This window comes from Nerophis ophidion, linkage group LG28 (genome assembly GCF_033978795.1).
Source record: "Nerophis ophidion isolate RoL-2023_Sa linkage group LG28, RoL_Noph_v1.0, whole genome shotgun sequence".
NCBI lineage: Eukaryota > Metazoa > Chordata > Actinopteri > Syngnathiformes > Syngnathidae > Nerophis > Nerophis ophidion.
This window is the reverse complement of record NC_084638.1, coordinates 18,846,321-18,866,273: the sequence shown is the minus strand read 5'-3', so window position 1 is coordinate 18,866,273 and position 19,953 is coordinate 18,846,321. Positions and strand designations below refer to the sequence as shown.

Sequence of the window (19,953 nt, the reverse complement as noted above, 5' to 3'; positions counted from 1 at the left end):
TAGTCCCTGATGAGTACGGGGGCTTCCTCTTTGTGTTCTGGCCATCCCCGCAGTACGACTGCCTTGAGCGTTTGGAGACACACATCCTCCTCTGTGTGTGCTCGGATCTGTGCCAGGCGTTGGCTGCTGACATTGAGGTAGTCTGCCTGCTGAATGGCCGCTGCGTCACACTGCTCCTGTTGCATGCTGCAGACCATTTCTCGTCGGTACAGTGTGTCTGTCTTCCGTGGCGGGGTGGTGGCTCTACTAAGCGTGTCACTTATGTACATTTCAGGGCCTGGCTTGTACACGACCGTAAGGCAGTAATTCTGAAGTGTCAGGAGCATGCTCTGTAGGCGCTTGGGCGCGCTGAGGAGGGGCTTACTGAAGATGGACACTAAAGGCCGGTGGTCGGTCTCTGCTGTCACATCACCCCGTCCATATAGGTAGTAGTGGAAGCGTTGACAGGCGAACACGATGCTCAGGCACTCCTTTTCTATCTGTGCATAGTTTTGTTCCGTCTGGGTCAGGGCGCGGGAAGCAAAAGTGACAGGCTACCCTTCCTGTAGCAGACAGCAGCCCAGGCCTGTCTGACTGGAGTCGCTCTGTATGGTGACTGGCTTGATGGCGTCATAATAGCGCAAGACCGGTACTGCTGTGACCAGTGTCTTCATTTCCTTCATGGCAGCATCATGTTTTGGCAGCCAGTGCCACGCCACGTCTTTGTCTAGCAGCCTCCTCAATGGTTCACATACCTCTGACAGGCGGGGCATAAATCTGGAAAGATAGTTCACAAAGCCAACACACCGCTGGACCCCTTTAGCGTCTGTGGGGTTTGGCATGTCCAGAACCGCCCTGATCTTCTCAGGGTCAGCCTTGAGGCCCTCGGCAGACAGTATGTGGCCGTGGAAGCGGACCTCCTTCACTCGGAACTGCAACTTTTTCAGGCTCAGCCTGAGCTTAACTTCTCTGCATCTGTCCATTAGGGAAATTAGGTTTGTGTCATGGTCGCGGTTGGCCTCCTCGTCCGTATCCCCGCAGCCAACTATGAGGATGTCATCGGCTATGGGCTCAATCCCAGTTAATCCAGCTAGGAGCTCATGTTGCTTTCTCTGGTACAGTTCCGGAGCAACTGACACACCAAAGGGGAGCTTCAGCCACCGTTTTCTGCCCCATGGTGTCCAGAACGTTGTCATCAGGCTGCTCTCCTCATCCAGTCGGCACTGCAGGAATGCATCACGCGCATCCACCAGCGTGAATATACGCGCCTTTGGCAGCTTGTACAACACATCATCTAAAGTGGGCATGAGGTAGTGGGACCGTTTCAGGGCTCGGTTGAGTGGCTTTGGGTCAATGCATAGTCTCAATTTTTCCGTTTTTTTCACTATGACCAGATTGCTAATCCAGTCTGTGTGCTGTGTGACTGTGGTTAAATGTCCATCCTATTCATATTGATCGAGCTGTGCTTTAACAGCTGCCTTGAGGGCCACTGGAACATTCCTGGGGGCACACTGCACAGGCACCACACTGCTGTCCAGCTCAAAGTGAACATCACCAGGCAGGGACTCGACTGGGCTGGCGAACACGTCGTGGTATGTGTTGATGAGACGCTCTTCGGTCAGGTCTCCCCTCCTGCAGTGTTCCACTTTATTTAGATCCTCAGGAATGGTGAATCGTATCAGGCCTAGTCTCTCACGTCTCCCCCGAAAGCAAGGGCCTTTGGCCTGTATGCACAACCTCAAAGTCCAGCTTGTGTGTTCTGCCCCTAATGACACACTGTGTGCTGTATAACCCCAGCGAGTTCATCCACTCACTGTTGTACAGCTTCAATCTGGTGAGACTCTTCTGAAGAGGCGTTCTGGGCGCCAGTCTCATCTTGTCCTTCATGCTAATCACATTGCAGGTGGCTCCCGAGTCGAGCTGGCACCTCTGGACCCCCTGTTGCAGTGGCAGATTGACAAACCACTTTTTCCCTTGCGTGTTCACCGCTCCCACGCTCTCTGCTGTGTACACATCTCTTTCATCACTGTCCTCCTGTTCCCCTGTTGACGGGTCATCCACAGCATTCAACTGGCGTGCGTGCTGACCCCTCTTCATGCATACTTTGGCGAAATGGTTGGCAGTGCCACAAAAGCGGCAGGATTTACCAAATGCAGGGCACTGGTCTCGCCCACGTGCGTGTCTTGTACCACAGTACTTGCATTCCACGGTGTCTCTCATTCTCTGGAGCTGTGCACTGGTGTTGGTGGGCTCAGATGACCTACCGGCAGACCTGCGTCCATATCTTTGTCCCCCCTGCGCGGCATTGATGCTCTCTCCAGGCCCAGAGTTGCCCAGTGACATTGTTTTTAATTTATTGTCCATGACCTCAGCTGTACGGCAGATCATGATTGCTTGATCCAATTTGAGATCATTTTCTCTTAGCAAACGACGTCTGGCGCCCTCATCAGCAATGCCAAGGACAAGCTTGTCCTTTATGAGTTCATCTTTTATAGCTCCATATTCACAAGAGGCAGCCTTTTCTCGCAGCCTTGTAACAAAAGCATCTATGGGTTCTCCTTCCTCTTGCTTTAAGTTTCCAAAAACGTACCTCTCGAATGTGACATTCTTCGCGGGGGTAAAGTATCCCTCCAGTGCCTCCAGAATAGCATCGGCATCTTTCTGTTGGTCGACAGTGAGTCCCAGGTTGTATTTGTATACATGGAGGCAGTCGTTCCCCATTAGCCGTCTCAGCACCGCTGCTTGGACGGGCTTCTCCTTCTCGTTGAGCCCCGTTGCCAGGAGATAATCCTCAAACTCTGCTCTGAAGTTTTTCCAGTTGCCGTGAGTGTCTCCAGCCATCTTCATGGGCTCCGGAGGCGGGATGTTGGATGCCATTATACCAACGCGGTGCTAAAGCTAACAGGCTAACTGAAACTGCTAAAACTCACCAAGACAGATAAACGCACACTGTCTCAACAACGGACAGAATGTGGGGCATAATCGGGTCCTGCTTGGACTTCTGACACCATGTTATAGCGTGTGTTGTATTATAAAGACGACAAGAGTCCTACTGTGTGTCAGTACCGTGTATTCAGGCTGCATGTAGGAAGTACAACGGAGGTAAACACACGTGACACAGTGACAAGTTATAGGTGCGGGCACCGTGGCTGCCACAGGGTGGCGCCGCATGTCCATACAATCATCCTGTAACAAGTGTGCTAACTGTCGTGAAAGCACATCGACCCAGAAAGCCGCGAACAGGACGCTAATAAGTCAGTCTTATTATTTGTTCTCCAGTTTGAAATATTTAAGTCATATAAAATACATATTTGATTCTTTATTTGAGGATGAAAACGTCTAGATGCGCTAAAAGCACTGTGCTGCTTCTCGTGCTATCTTTGTTTGTTAGTTAGCTTAGCTTGTTAGCTGCTAACAGAAGACACATAAGTTATCAACACATCGCTAAGTAGAGATCAAGTGTGAGAGTAAAGTGTTGTGATTGTGTGAAAATGTCTACATTACAAATGTTGAGAGCGTTGGTGGATCAGCGACTAACTGCTGCCGTTGAAGAAATATTTGTAGTGTTAGAAAGAACGATAGCAGAATACGAGGCGGAACTTTCGAGAACAAAGGAGGAAAACAATCAACTACTGGACGCTCTTTTCACGAAACATCAAGTTGTGTTACACAGAACAGGTTTGTTGACTTCTTACTCTCAAACGTTTACTAACACTATATTTGATTAATAACAAGAACATGACATTTGGAATATATAATATAATCACAATGACCAGTGGTGGAACAAGTCAGAGCTGAGCCAGGGGCGGCCCCCATGACGGGGCCCCCCAAACCCAAATAATAAAGCTAATCCTAACATCGTTTTTCAACATACACATGCCTCTTTGGGTTTACTACCAACAATCTTTAACCAGGTTTTAAAAAGTTTGCCAGCAATTTTTGCTGAAATTTGCAGTTTCCTGACATGTATTTATTTTCTTACTTTCACCACACCATCAAACAGTTCACAGTATGTAGAAAAATCATCAAAGGGGATCTGATTTTTAGTTTAACTATGCCTATATCATTCACAATCCTTATGTAAGATAATAACATGTTTTTATTTTTTATGTATTCTAATTCCTAAGCAAATGTTAGCAAAACCTTAATTATCCTAATTCTAACAATGGAGTCAATGGGAGCGCCTCTATTCCGCTCACTAAGCCCCTTACATAAGAATTAGTTGATCAATATAATATCCACAGAATATTATCTCTTTAAAAAATGCTGTAAAAATGCATATCCTCAGAAAATATGCCTTATAGTAGCCACAAACAGGAGGATACATTTTTACTTAGGATAACATTTTAAAAATAGTTTAAAGGTTTTATGGAATTTTCCAGGGTGTACCCCGCCTTCCGCCCCCCTGTTTGATTGATTGATTGAGACTTTTATTAGTAGATTGCACAGTGCAGTACATATTCCGTACGATTGACCACTAAATGGTAACACCATTCGGGTGTTTTTTAAACAGGTTTTTCAATTTGTTTAAGTCGAGGTCCACGTTATTCATTTCATGGTAAATGAAAAGGGACAAGAAGACACATCACAATACAACCATACAGGATAAAGGTTGGCTTTTGCGCCACTGGCCTAATGCTAACATACAATGGACGACCATATTGACAAGCTAACAAAAATTAGCATTGCGATCGTTTTAAACTTGTACAAAGGTTTAACAAATAGGAGTTTACTTGATCAAAACTGACACAAAACAACAGATGCATTTTTACTTACATACTTATAATTCCCAAACTGTGTAGAAACTAAACTTCGTACGACAAGGCCATCGTGTTCATCAAACCTTGAAACTCTGATTTAGTATGGGACATAATACAATTGTTTCCACTCACAAAGACCCCAAACATCCAGATTTTTAACCGCTGATTTGTATTTTTGATGTTCAGTTGGCCGACCAAAGGAATTAGTTGTAGTGACAGCTAACTTTATCTTCTCACATCACACGTTCAACCATCCTCCATTGCAGCAAATATATTACATTTCTTACAAGTAGTATTATCACTGAAGGACAGTAGGACAAGGTTAAACATGTTACACACAAAGGACGGGCAGGCTAAGTGCTAAGCTAGCCACTAAAATAGCTTGAAACAAGAATACATAATTGCTTAGTAATATTTCCTATTCAAAATCAATTGGCATGTTTTCAAAATTCTACCATTTACACATTTTTCAACTGATTCAAACCATTCCACGTTCAACATATTCCACTAATCCTGGACATTCAATCTGTTATTTTTCCAAGTTCAAAAAAATTCTAGGAATTCCCATTTTTTCAAACCATTTCTTGACCCTTTTTTCTGGCGACGACTCCTTCCACATTTTTCAACCCAATCAGGAAAAAAAAATGTTGTTTTTCAGACTTGGAAAAATTCCCTTTCTTCACGAAATTCCAGGAATTCCATAATATCATTTCTCAATTAAAAATGTTACTACTTCAACATTTCTCGACCAATTTGAAAAAGTCCAACACTCACCGTTCAGAACATTCACAATGTTCCCGAAATTCCCAAATTTCCATGACATTCCCATTGAAATGTAGTAAATCAAAGTTCAACAACTCCCCCATTTTTCCTCCAATTCAAACTGTTCCAACTTCAAAATATTCAGCCTGTTCAGGAACTGTGTGCTCTTATTTAAAAACATTCCTGGATTTCCGAAAATTCCTGGTCTGTAGGGACATTTTCCCCGTTCAAAATTAATTATACATTTTTCTAACTTTCACAACTCCCACATTTTTCAACCCATTCAAACCATTCCACCTTTAGCACATTCCATTCATCTTGGAATTTCAAACAACCATTTTTCCACATTCAACAATTTTGTAGGCATTCCTATATTTGTCTAACATTATTTCCAACCCTCTATATTGCGATGACTCCTTTCACATTCAAACCGTTCCACTGTCAAAACATTCCTCTTAGTCAGGACAAAAAAAACAAGTTGCTTTAAGAACTTAAAAAAATCTCGGTTTTCACGAAATTCAGTAATACAAATATTCAATTAAAAAACTGTTACTACTTCAACATTTCTTGACAAATTCAAACAATTCCAACACTGACCAATTCAACTAGTTCATGCTCATCATTTCAAAAAAAATCCCGCTTTTCCCCAAATTCTCAAATGTCCAGGAAATTACCATTGATATGAACCTATTCAAACCATTTCAACATCAACATATTCCACTCATCCTGGACATTCAAACTAACATGTTCCCAATTTTTAAAGCAAATTCCAGTTTTCCTGGAAATTCCAACTCTTCAACATTTAAACCATTCCAACATTCAAACTATTCTTACATTCAGACTACATTCTGTCAGCATTTCAGATCAGCATTGGAGCATTCATACACACACTTCAGGAATTGATTCATCTTCTTCTTCTTCTTCTTATTATTATTATTATTATTATTAAATGTAGCTTACCACATTGAATGCATGGACTGCATGAATAATGCCTTCTCAGTTCTCATTCAAATACAATTTGAGTGTCCAGAAACACACTAAATTGATCTAATCCATTATTACTATTATTAATAAGATAAACAAGTTATCTTTTGAAGGAGTAGTCAGTAATCTGATTACTTCATCCCGGTTAAATTGTGTTGACACTGTCTAAATGAAAACAAAACAGATGTCATCTTTTTCGGCCAACATGTTGACTGTGCTCATGCTTTTTTAGTGTGACATGTCTCTAAAAATTAATTTGAAAATGACAGTAATTATTGTCCACCAGCAGGGGGAGCTCATCACTAGTACTACTGCGTGGAGGCTGGCATGTGATACATTATTTCCTATGTGTGTATGACTTATTCAGAGGGAGAACAAAACACTTTCACGTATGGCGTCTACCATTAAGGATTGCAGGAATGACTTTTAGAATGATTTTATATGATTAAAGTGGATTGGACGTTGACCTGGGAACGCATTCCCCTGAAGGTCTTCTTCATGTGTCATCTGGAAGTACCCTGACTGCTGTGAGGGGAAACAATGTCTCATGTGACTGAGCAAAGCTGGACTTTTCTAAAGAATGTTTGTTTTCTCCAGTCCCGCAGACGTCGAAGAAGAACCTCTACCTCATGAGCAGGAGGAGGAACCACAGTCCTCCAACATACATAAGGAAGAAGAGGTACCACATTCCCAACACATTAAGGATGGAGGATGTAAGAGAGGATCCACAGCCCACCGACATTAAAGAGAAAGACGAGACGCCACAGACCCGTAGTGTTAAACTGACCCTTCACATTAAAGGGCAAGCGGGGGAACCACTGATCTTACATATCAAAAAGGAAGAGGATGATCCACTGACCCCTCACATTAAAAAGGAAGAGGAGGACCCTCCGACCCCCTACTTTAAAGAGGAAAAGGAGGACAAAGAGCCGCCGCACATTGAAGAGGAAGAGGAGGAATACCACATCAGTCAGCCTAAATGGTTGGAGGAGTTCCCAGTGACTGGTGTCCCTGTGAAGAGTGAAGATGATGAAGTCAAAGGTGAAAGTGAGGAGAAGAGAGAGGCGGAGCCTCCAAGCAGCAGCTCAACACAACACATCAATCAATCAATGTCAATCAATGTTTATTTATATAGCCCTAAATCACAAATGTCTCAAAGGACTGTACAAATCATTACGACTACGACATCCTCGGAAGAACCCACAAAAGGGCAAGGAAAACTCACACCCAGTGGGCAGGGAGAATTCACATCCAGTGGGACGCCAGTGACAATGCTGACTATGAGAAACCTTGGAGAGGACCTCAGAAGTGGGCAACTCCCCCCCTCTAGGGGACCGAAAGCAATGGATGTCGAGCGGGTCTAACATGATACTGTGAAAGTTCAATCCATAGTGGCTCCAACACAGCCGCGAGAGTTCAGTTCAAAGCGGATCCAAGACAGCAGCGAGGGTCCCGTCCACAGGAAACCATCCCAAGCGGAGGCGGAGCAGCAGCGTAAAGATATCCCCAACCAATACACATGACAACAGAAGCTGATGGAGACCACTGTGGAGGATCACAAGCAGACAAGCTCTTAGCTCCACTATCAGATAGTGAGGACACAACGTCACACTCTCCTGACACTGATGATGAAGACTCTAAAGATGATAAGACATGTCACACTGACAACACTCACTTCATATGTTCTCACTGTGACAAAACTTTTAAATACCTTTGTCGTCTGAAAAGACACATGAGAACACACACTGGAGAAAACTTATTTACCTGTTCACTCTGTAGTAAGGGTTTTGCACAAAGTCACAATTTGAAAAGACACATGAGAATACACAACGGAGAAAAACCTTATGTCTGTTCAATCTGCAGTAAAAGTTTTGTACAAAGAAACAATTTGGAAGTACACAAGAGAACACACACTGGTGAAAAACCTTTTTCCTGTTCAACCTGTGGTAAAGGTTTTACAGAACTTCAGAGTTTGAAAAGACACATGAGAGCACACACTGGTGAAAAACCTTTTTCCTGTTCAACGTGTGGTAAAGGTTTTACACAAAGTCAGAATTTGGAAAGACACATGAGAACACACACTGGGGAAAAATTACATTCCTGTCCAATCTGCAACAGAAGCTTTTATGAACGATCAAACCTTGTTAGACACATGAGAAGACACCCAGGAGAGAAAGTGTTGAGTTGCAGTGTGTGTGGTGAAAGATTCTCTTCTAAGTACCAGTGTAAGAAACACAAGTGTGCTGGTGAGAACAGCAGCAGCAAATGAAACTGCAGGATTTGAAATAAACTGTCAAAACTTTAACTTTGACTTGCTAAAAACATCAGCACATATAACATGTGTGACATTGTTGTTTGTGTAACAATCTGTTTAATATGCTCCTTTATTTATAGATTGGATAGTTTAAAATATGAAAGTGTTACATAGCTGTATTTCTAATTGCTAATAGTCCCATAGATTACCCCCTATTTGTGATATACATATTTAGTGCTTCACATCTGAAACATCTTCTGGACCACTTCAGGAAGCATATTATTATTTACTTTATACATCATTTGAACAGTTGTCTCTTATACAATTTTAAAATGTGTGACTTTATGAATCATTTGTTGGGTATCTGTAATCCATTTGATCAATTATCTTTATTACTGTCTTTTGTATTATGATGATTGTGTTGTGATTGTTTTATACTTTAACTTCATATGTAAGTACGTATACCTTTATGCAATAAAAAGTGAGAGAATATGTCAAAATTGTTTGTGGAAGAATGGTTTGGTTTTTACGAACTTACATTTGTGGATTAAAAAAAATCCATCCATCCATTTTCTACTGCTTATTCACTTTAAGGTCGCGGGGGGCGCTGGTGCCTATCTCAGTTACAATCGGGCTGAAGTCGGTGTACACCCTGGACAAGTCGCCACTTCATCGCAGGGCCAACACAGATGGACAGACAACATTCACACTCACATTCACACACTAGGGCCCATTTAGTGTTGCCAGTCAACCTATCCCCAGGTGCATGTCTTTGGAGGTGGGAGGGGGCCTATCCCCAGGTGCATGTCTTTGGAGGTGGGAGTAAACCGGATTACCCGAAGGGAACCCACGCAGTCACGGGGAGAACATACAAACTCCACACAGAAATATCCCTTATTGTGTTTTAGACATTTTTTACAACATCAATATCAATCAAAGTTTGGAATGTCAGGCAAAAGCCGATATTTTACATAATCTCACAGCGATTTCATCCATTCATTTCATTCATAAAATAAACTGTTTATTTTGTTTCCCTATCACAGAACGAACAAGTGTTGTCTTCAATTGCAAAACAACATCTTACAAATTATTTTAAATTGTCAATCCGGGGCTTTTTTTTCCTTAAATTAACTGCTTGGCGTCTGCGATAAGGTGGCGACTTGTCCAGGGTGTACACCACCTTCTGCCCGATTGTAGCTGAGATAGGCACCAGCGCCTCCCCCCACGCCGCCTCCCCCCACGCCTCCTCCCCCCCCCCCCCCCCCCCCCGCGACCCCAAAGGGAATAAGCGGTAGAAAATGAATGGAACTCCTTGGCGTTTGGAAGAATGGAAACTTTCAAATTATGAGTATTTTTTTTTTTTTGTTTCAGAGAAAATACAGTAAAGAAGAAATGGTAAAGAATTAAAAAAAAAAGATTTACTGGAATTACAATATTTTGAACAAAAGCCTTTATAATTGTTTAAAATATTGTGTCTGTTTGCAGGTTGTACTTAATGAAATCTTCAAATAATAAAATACTTTTATCACTCAATAAGTGCATCAGCGACCAAATGCCTTTTTCAAACCATTGCTGTACAAAGATGGATTTTTTTCTAATTTTAATATAACAACAACTCCATAGTGGAGTATTGTGTGTGATGAAGTTCTGTTTGTAAATTAGTTTCCAGTACAACAACACTTGCTGTTAGGGATGGGTACCGTTCACTTTTAATTCCATGTTTTATGTGTTGTATATGTAAATATATTGTGTGTTTGTATTTTGCCAACATGGTAGAATCACATGATAGGCAGGTTGTATCAATCAATCAATCAATCAATGTTTATTTATATAGCCCCAAATCACAAATGTCTCAAAGGACTGCACAAATCATTACGACTACAACATCCTCGGAAGAACCCACAAAAGGGCAAGGAAAACTCACACCCAGTGGGCAGGGAGAATTCACATCCAGTGGGACGCCAGTGACAATGCTGACTATGAGAAACCTTGGAGAGGACCTCAGAAGTGGGCAACTCCCCCCCTCTAGGGGACCGAAAGCAATGGATGTCGAGCGGGTCTAACATGATACTGTGAAAGTTCAATCCATAGTGGCTCCAACACAGCCGCGAGAGTTCAGTTCAAGCGGATCCAAGACAGCAGCGAGAGTCCCGTCCACAGGAAACCATCTCAAGTATCATGTTTTTCTGTCAGAAGAGCAAGGTTTTGTTTGGACGAGCAATATGTAGCTGTATTGACAAGTATGGCAAGTTCCTGTAAACGTTGTAAGATATTCCCGCTCACTCTCCCATCCAAATACTAACCAGGCTTGACCGGGCTTAAATTCTCAGAGCTGACCAGATCCGGCATGCTCAGTGTAGTATGGCCGTAAACTGAGCAACTAACCTCAAAATCAGATTTTTAAATGTGACAAGCTGGTTGACAGGACCTTTCTGCAATGAGCAAGGTGCGTGTGATGCAATAATCACTGCTCTTTTTCTCAGCCTGTCTAACTCTTTGGACATTCACGCCACTGCTAGCACTGAAGTGCCTTGATCGCAGGTGGGTCACTGTTGGTGATACTGCAAACCTTGCTATCAATCTCAAACCCAGTCAAAACTAAACAAACATGTATCACTTGAAAGTGAGAGTAGTAAAGCTGGGCTCAGTGTGACGTGAGGGTGCATCCAACACACTTACAGCAAGAGATGAACCACAACTTTTATACAGGTACACTGTCTAACAACTTAAGTTTAACGCTTTGCATCTTAACCTTCAGATGATCAGTTTAACGCTCTCCCACCTGAGCTAAAGTGGTTGTAAGGCATCTTTTTGGTTGCTTTTGAAAACTACTCAAATTAAATAAAGGTTACAGGACTGCTAAGTGAAGTCTTTGTAGAAATGTAAAGAGGCTAGCATCAGTTGCATGAATAAGGACTTGAACCCTGGACCCTCAGATTAAAAGTGTAATGCTCTGCTGTCTGAGGTACCCAGATCTTCTTCATACCTGATTAGCCCAACATCTAAGTGAAGAGCCATATTGGCAACCTCAGATGAACATGAATTAGTTTGTATGTTCAGTGACAAGCTGGGAACTGTCAAAGCTCAACTCACCAATTGCTTGAACACAAACCTCATTATTGACAATCAAGCCACTTTTACATCCTCATCAAGTAAGAAGGTTTTGACCAAAAAAGAAGCCACTCTCCCAAAGTTGCCAACTCTGAACTGGATTTAACTTGGATGCTCCCCACATGTTCGAGCCAAATGCCTTGGGGACACAAGTTTAATGGGCAGTTGAGACAAATAGTCAGCTACTTTTGTTGAAGTCCAATTGACAGTGAAATGGCTGAACAAGGTACACAAGAGGGTATTCAAACAAGATGGTTTCAAAGGGTTTCAGGCAGGTTAAATTAAGTTTAATTGTATGCAATATTCCTAACATTCATAGTAGTAAAACATTCTTCAATGACATGGCCTCATTTTGGTATATTTTTTAAAATACATCTGCGGTCCCCTCCAAGATTTCTCATTGCCATCCCATTAGGTTGAGTTTTTTTTTTGCCCTGATGTGGGATCCGAGCCGATGACGTCGTTGTGGCTTGTGCAGCCCTTTGAGACACTTGTGATTTAGGGCTATATAAGAAAACTTTGAGTGATTGATTGATTGATAATAAAGTGATTTAAAAATCAGAGTTAGTATAGAGTAATACTAACCTTCGATAGCTCAGCTGGTAGAGCGGAGGACTGTAGTTGCTCGTGCTGAAATCCTTAGGTCGCTGGTTCAAATCCGGCTCGAAGGATCCCCTGTTACTCTTTTTTTTTTTATCAAGACAAACAACACAAGATACACATACAATTAGTGCACCAACCCAAAACCGTACCTCCCTCATTCTCACTCATTCATACATTATTTTTTTGTGTGATGTCGTTCAAATAAGAATCAAAATAATGTCTTAGATCCTGACGATATAAACTGCGTGTTGTTTTGGCGTAAGATATTTGCGATATACAACCTGTCCTACAGTAAGATGTTTCTTCCCGTAGGGATAGTGATGCAATGGATAATGTGTCTCACTATGGACTACAAAATTCCAGGTTCAACTCCTGGCCAGCATGCTGTTGTTTGTTAAAGGGGAACATTATCACCAGACCTATGTAAGCGTCAATATATACCTTGATTTTGCAGAAAAAAGACCATATATTTTTTTCAACCGATTTCCGAACTCTTAATGGGTAAATTTTTGCGAATTAAACGCCTTTCTGTTTATCGCTCTTTTTGCGATGACGTCAGAACGTGACGTCACCGAGGTAATACAGCCACTATTTTCATTTCCTCGAACACATTACAAACACCGGGTCTCAGCTCTGTTATTTTCCGTTTTTTCGACTATTTTTTGGAACCTTGGAGACATCATGCCTCGTCGGTGTGTTGTCGGAGGGTGTAACAACACTAACAGGGAGGGATTCAAGTTGCACCACGGGCCCAAAGATGCAAAATTAGACATTTTACCGGCGATGACAGACATGGCACAGAGATGTATGGATAACCTGCAGATGCATTTGCAACGATAAAGTCAACTAAATCACAGAGGTGAGTTTTGTTGATGTTGACTTATGTGCTAATCAGACATATTTGGTCGCGGCGTGACTGCCAGCTAGTCGATGCTAACATGCTATGCTAATCGACGCTAACATGCTATTTACTGGCGATGACAGACATGGCACAGAGATGTATGGATAACCTGCAGATGCATTTGCAACTATAAAGTCAACAAAATCACAAAGGTGAGTTTTGTTGATGTTGACTGCCAGCTAATCGATGCTAACCTACTACGCTAATCGATGGTAACATGCTATTTACCGGTGGTGCTAAAGCAGACATGGCACAGAGTAGTATGGATAACCTGTAGATGCATTTGCAACTATATTACGTTTCCTTCCACCCACATTTAATGACAAAAAACACTTACCAATCAACAGATTTAAGTTGCTCTAGTGTCACAAGATGCAAGAGTCCTGATCGTTTGGTCCGCACATTTTACCGGCGATGCTAACGCAGCTATTCGGCCATGCTATGGCTATGAATAGCGTCAATAGCTATTTGCTCAATAGCTTCAGTTTCTTCTTCAATACTTTCATACTCCAACTATCCGTTTCAATACATGCGTAATCTGTTGAATGTATTAAGCGGCTGAAATCCGATTCTGAATCCGAGCTAATGTCGCTATATCTTGCTGTGGTATCTGCCATTGTTTGTTTGTATTGGTAGCACTGTGTGACGTCACAGGAAAATGGAAAATGTCCTGGCAGAGAGCGAAAAAAAGGCACTTTAAAGCTTATTTTAGGGATATTCTGGGACCGGTAAAATTTTGAAAAAAATTTCAAAAAATACAACAAACCACTGGGAACTGATTTAAATTGTTTTTAACCCTTTTGAAATTGTGATAATTTTCCCCTTTAACTGAACTGAAACAATATTCACTACAATATTTTGGGCAGTTTATTTTGCTCGGGGCAATCAGAATAAAGTGGGTGAGAAAAAAGGTGACCACAACAATATAAATGTGACTATTTTACATCTTAACAGTTCTTCTTTACACCACAATGGAATAAAACCAAAATATTTCCCCAGAACATTACGTATTAGCACACGGATTGAGATTTTCTTTCATGATGTCGTTCAAACAGAATGTGGCTTGAGAGGATTGTTTAACATTAGACATCAGGGGAGCAAACACATTATCAATCAAAAGTTTTTCCTATAGCCGTGATTTTATAGTGGTTAGTACTCTGTGTTGTGGCCGCAGCAACGCCGGTTCAACTCTGGCTCATGGCACTTTGCTGTTTAAACTGCCTTTTTTTTAAGCATGGTTCATCTACACTTGTAGAGTTAATTATTAGCCTCCTAAGAACTTTTGAACATTTCTGAAACATCTGCCAAATGCTTGCAATAATCATAACATTCTCGGAAGTAAAACAGTCTTTCGAAGCATTTTGGTAAATTTTTTAGAGACCCTGAAATGCTCAGTCATGGAGCGTAAGACATTCTTTTTGAGCTTCCGGGATTCAAGTACCTGTTATGCGGACTAATACTAGGCCTTGAAACCCCCTTGGAAAGGCCTCCTTCCACCCCTCAAAAGTCACCAATAGGGCAGACCTTGGATGGATTTTAATATGTGAACCCAAAATATATCTGTATAGCTGAAATGGCACAGTTGGGAGAGCGTCAGACTGAAGATGTGAAGGTCCCTGGTTCAACCCTGGGTTTCAGCACAACTCTTTGAGCTTTTGAACCAATCCTTATTACTATTAAGCCTTCTGTGGCTCTTACAATTGTGGTGGATGTCCCCAAAGCTTAAACAGCAAACAAAGTGGGTTTAGTACAAAAGTTTTAACTACCCATATTCAAAAGTACAAGTTGTATTCAATTGCCAATGCAAACAGACAGCATCCTCCGAAGGATTTAGAATCAAGCAAAATCATGCAAATCATATCAAATATTGGTCTGCTGGCTTTTTATATGTTTCCCTCATGTGTCAAGGTCTCGTTGTTTTGCAACTGCTTGCTCCACAACAACCTTGGATCCCTTAGCCATAACAAACAATCAAAACATTTTGTAGAATGGTTAGAGCGACCACAACTTCAACTTTCCCCTACATATGATCCTTTGTTTCTGAATAGGAAAAAAAAGAAAAGAGCAGACCTCTTAAGGCTTTTTGACAGATTTTCTTTTAGGAATTCAACAGACACAAAATATGGTATAAAAGTTAGAAATTCCACTACATAATACTGAAATGGTGTCCCTGACCTGCCAGCCCTGCTGGTGGAATCCTAGCATCAGTTGTTACACACCTTTTCTCCATTTTTAATTTGGACAACCGTTACGTGGTTTAACGGTGTACGGTTCCTTAAGCCAATGTTTGGTCTTTAACTGACTCTTACATCGAGCTATTTCCAACACAAATGTGTTGCCTTAGGGGTTTGTCTTGTACTGTATAACTTGAAACTGAGAGAAATGAAGCTGAGCTCAGTGTGACTTGTAGGTGCATCTAACACACTTAAAGCAAAAGATTAACCACAACTTTTTCACACAGATACACTGTCTAACAATTTGTGTTCAAGGTATTGCGGTTAAACCTTCAGATGATCGCATTAACGCTCTCCCACCTGAGCTAAAGTGGATGTGAGGGATGTTCTTGGATTTCAGTTGTTCAGATGAAATAAAGAAAAAAACAATAACTGTTGAAAACTATTTAAATAAAGTATAGGTTACAATGACTGCTGCAGTGGGGCAAAGGGTTGTCTGTGGAGAAGTGTAAGGAGGATAGCATCAGCTGATTTGCTGATTTGCCCAACATCTGAAATAACAGCCATATTGGGAATCTCAGGTGAAGGTGAATTAGTCAGCATGTTCAGTGACAAGTTGGGAACTATCAAAGCTCAAGCTCGCCAATTGCTTGAATCCAAAGCTCATTTTTGCCAGTTAAGCCAGTTTTACATCGTCATCAACAAAGAAGGTTTTGACCAAAAAAGAAGCTCCTCCCCCAAAGTTGCCAACTCTGAGCTGGATTTAACTTGGATGCTCCCCAGAATTTTGCCAGAAGCATTTTGCTTATTTTTTAGTGGAGGTTAGCTGCAACAGGTAGAGCTGGTGAAGGCCCAGGCTGCAACAAATAGAAGGTCACTAGATTTTAAAGTCCAACATAAGCAGTCAGTAAAGCCCTGTTTTGGTAGTAAGCCTAATGTAAACTGTGTGTTCCTTTGGTGTAAGATGTTTACGATATACAAGATGTACTACAGTGAAACTTCTTTACACATAGGGCTAGTGGCGCAATGGATAACGCGTCTGACTACGGATCAGAAGATTCTAGGTTCAACTCCTGGCTAACTCGTTGGTTTTCGTTAGTTGAAGTGAAACAAAATTCCGTGTGTTTTTTTTTTCTGCATTTAAAATAAATATTTACTTACTGGAACATGCATTTTTTATTTTAATTTTTTTGTTAATAGTTAACAGCTGTAATTGTATAGTGGTTAGTACTCTGTGTTGTGGCCGCAGCGACGCTTGTTCGAATCCGGTCATGGCACTTTACCCTTTCTTCAAGCTGTTTGATGATGATTTTTGAAAAAAGAGGTACCTTGTTCCCTCAGGTAAGTGATTAAACAAGATGTGAAACCAACCAGATACTCTGGCAAAATTAAAAATATCTATTTTATGTCGTTACAGTATTGGCCTTGATGCATAATTTAATATGACTGATGTGAGAGAATTTAAGTCCCTACCTTTAGTCAAAAGTGATTTATGACCCCCCATAAAACAATGATTTATGACCCTCAAGGTCAAAGGTCAATGATTTATGAGGGGTCAAGTTCAAAGGTTAATGATTTATGAGGGGTCAAGGTTAAAGGTCAAAGTCAAAGGTCAAAGTCAAAGGTCAGGTTCAAATGTCAAGGTCAAGTGGGTGTGGCTTACCCGGAAGAGGGTGGAGTTAAGACCTGCGGTGGGAGTGGTTAAACCAGGAAGAGGGTGGAGTTTTGAACAGAAAGAGGGCAGAGTTAAGACCTGCGGTGGGAGTGGTTAAACCAGGAAGAGGGTGGAGTTAAGACCTGACAGGGAACAGAGGAGGGATCAGTTTTTTTAAGAAAGCAATGTCATCTGAGCAGCATGTGACCATATATTTGATAGTTTAAATGTTTACGATCGTTTGAAACATCTTCCAGATTTCGATGTATTGATGGCTGGGAATGTTACGTGTGGAGATGTGGACACGCACGCACTTCACACACACACACACACACACACACACACACACACACACACACACACACACACACACACACACACACACACACACACACACACACACACACACACACACGCAGAGGAGGGGTACAAAAGGGCGGTGTAAGGCTTAGTCATTATTTGGAGCTTTATACGTTAGCGTAAAGACTTTGTTCGATTCGGTCATGATTAGTGAAACGCCTGTTTCGATTTATAAAAATAATAAAACTTACATTGACGCTCCGCAAAAAAGTCGAGTGTTTCTAAATCGTATTCAGATGCCGCCGACCGAATCTTTGCGTGAGAAATGGGATTTGGAAGCGTACGGGATGGAGGGATCTTTTGGATTTGTATTCAGATACGAAATGGGTGATATCTGCTTATTTCAGCTAAAAGAAAGAAGAGACGGAAGCCCTTTCTCGATATTTTCATCGTTATCTACCGTGGATTGGGAAGTTTTAAGACTGGCAATGCCCGATTTCCTGTGGCGTGATCCTTCACCGGTGGATAAACGCGTAAAAGGAAGCTTGTTTACTTACCCGACGATGGATGAGTTGAATGAGAGAAGAATTCTGTTCAGCGCTACCTGGGAGACGAAATCTTCAGCCTCGGGTCGTTGGTTTTTACGTGCCAGTCTCCGTGCTCCAAAAATCACCGGTACCTATACGGCTCAGTGGACCGAGCCCGATGTCTTTTCCCTGGAGTCTTTCAACGATGAATGCGGGGTGTTTACACCGTTGGTGGTCGTACCCATCGTGGCATGGCGAGAGCGAATGGCGTCGATGAAGGAGAAAATAAACGACTTGTTCCGAAGCAGTCGACAATGGAAAAGCATGCTGACGACGAGAAGAAAGTTGTCCTTTGAGACCACACCCCCGACGGAGGACGAAAGGACCTCCCCCGCTTCAGTTTCAACCAATAACCTTCAAGGAAACACCCCCTCCTCCGACTCGTCCAATACCCTTTGAAAATCATAGCGTTAGTTTGATTGGTCGAGACTTTTTTTTCGACCCTCCCTATAAAAACAACCCCCACCCTGCAATTTTTTTTTTCGACCAGACCATATTGGCTCCCTTTTTTGAACGCACGGATCTCAAACAAGAAAATGGCAAACAAGACCATCAGACGCGTAAAGACCCGTCTTATACCACAGGACGATTTCAAACCATCCGTAAACACGACTGATGAAGCAAACATGGCCGAGATCTTTAACCCTCCTGAAACGACGGCTGGATCGGAGGTGGTGAGCGACGATGAGACGTGTCGCTTCGGCAGATGTTTCTGCAGATGGGGGGTGAAAACCGACAACGCTACGCAGTCTTTGCCAGATGACGATAGGAAGGAGGAGGAAAAGGAGAATGACCTGATCATCATAACACCTCCGCCGTCCCCGCCACCACCCCCGTCACCATCCCTGTCACTCTTGGACCCCCCGTTGCACATCGATGATGAAACCGATGGGGGGAAGTGGTTGCTTTTCACCAGCACGGTGAAAACGGCCGTGTTTCATCTCCTCAACGAGGCCATCCGCCAGTTCAGGCAGAGCGAATGTTACGGTTGTCGGGTGAACCATCCGAGCCAGAGAAACCACCCGTGCCTGGAACCCTATGAAGAGGACTTTCTCCTGTACAACTACGACGGACTCATCAAGACTCTGCGTACGTCTAAATTCATTCAAGCCATTCAACGCTTGCTGATGCTTCGTCGCATCGAGGCTGAGGATTCAAGGGTCGAATCCTACGCCGACTCTCTGCTGTCTCAACTGAAATCTGAGAGAAATGTCTGGTGGGCCATAGATGACGTGTACAACGAGTTGGTACGGGGTGATGAAACGATTTTGAGACATCTGGATATGGTGACAGAGTGTTGGAATAATTACAAAAAAGATGGGTAATTATTGGAGAAAACTTGTAAACTCTATCGAGAACCACGCTGTTATTTACCCGTTGATTGACGCGATGGAAGCGTATGTTCTAAAACGAGACAAACCTCAAAAACTACAAATTATTCTTGATTATGCCCGCTCTAAGCCTACCTGGGAAGCTACCTGGAAATCCGTTGTCTCTCATGCTTTTGACTTTGACATTTTTGAAACAATTTTGAAGGAATGGTCTAAAGAAAAGTCTTTTCAACCTTCTCCTTATCACGTGTTCATTTTATATGCTCTGTTTGTTGATATGTCGATGTATCGTCTACGATGCGACATCCCCGTCAACGTTTTGTTTGAACTACAAAAACTGCACGAAGCGATTAAATTCACCTACGGTATACCTGTTTTACATCAAACCTTGATTATAGTTTATAGTTTATAGAAAAAAATTGTTTTAGATTCGCTGTGTGGTGTCCATGAATGAATAAAAACAAACTGTTTTAGATTCATTGTGTTGTTTCCATGAATGAATAAAAGAAATGTGTACCAAGCAACACGAGTTCATTTCTCTTTGTCTTTCCAC

General features: G+C 42.1%; 3 protein-coding genes and 3 non-coding genes across 7 annotated transcripts in view; 5 read left to right on the top strand and 1 right to left on the bottom strand.

The window, feature by feature from the left end:
- LOC133545393 (zinc finger protein 501-like) overlaps nt 1-19,953 on the top strand; it is a 399,721-nt gene that overhangs the window by 31,301 nt on the left and 348,467 nt on the right. The gene's annotated exons all lie outside the window — the stretch shown is intronic.
- The window catches only part of LOC133545390 (gastrula zinc finger protein XlCGF57.1-like), a 179,611-nt gene that overhangs the window by 74,838 nt on the left and 84,820 nt on the right, over nt 1-19,953 (bottom strand). The window lies entirely within an intron of this gene.
- Nucleotides 3,340-8,790, top strand: LOC133545493 (uncharacterized). The gene is made up of 2 exons (XM_061891144.1): nt 3,340-3,657; nt 7,083-8,790. The coding sequence occupies exons 1-2, from the start codon at nt 3,471-3,473 to the stop codon at nt 7,847-7,849; spliced, it is 954 nt and encodes a 317-aa protein (XP_061747128.1). The 5' UTR covers nt 3,340-3,470; the 3' UTR covers nt 7,850-8,790.
- Nucleotides 12,435-12,521, top strand: trnay-gua (transfer RNA tyrosine (anticodon GUA)). The gene is given in 2 exon segments: nt 12,435-12,471; nt 12,486-12,521. It is a non-coding gene; the product is annotated as a tRNA-Tyr (tRNA).
- On the top strand, nt 14,922-14,994 carry trnaf-gaa (transfer RNA phenylalanine (anticodon GAA)). Its single transcript has one exon. It is a non-coding gene; the product is annotated as a tRNA-Phe (tRNA).
- Nucleotides 16,541-16,613, top strand: trnar-acg (transfer RNA arginine (anticodon ACG)). The gene has a single exon. It is a non-coding gene; the product is annotated as a tRNA-Arg (tRNA).

Excerpts from the sequence above, each read along its gene's own strand:
- LOC133545493 (XM_061891144.1), top strand. The coding sequence starts at position 3,471 with ATGTCTACATTACAAATGTTGAGAGCGTTGGTGGATCAGCGACTAACT. Across the intron at positions 3,658-7,082 it reads AGTTGTGTTACACAGAACAG|TCCCGCAGACGTCGAAGAAG; the intron begins GTTTGTTGACTT and ends TGTTTTCTCCAG.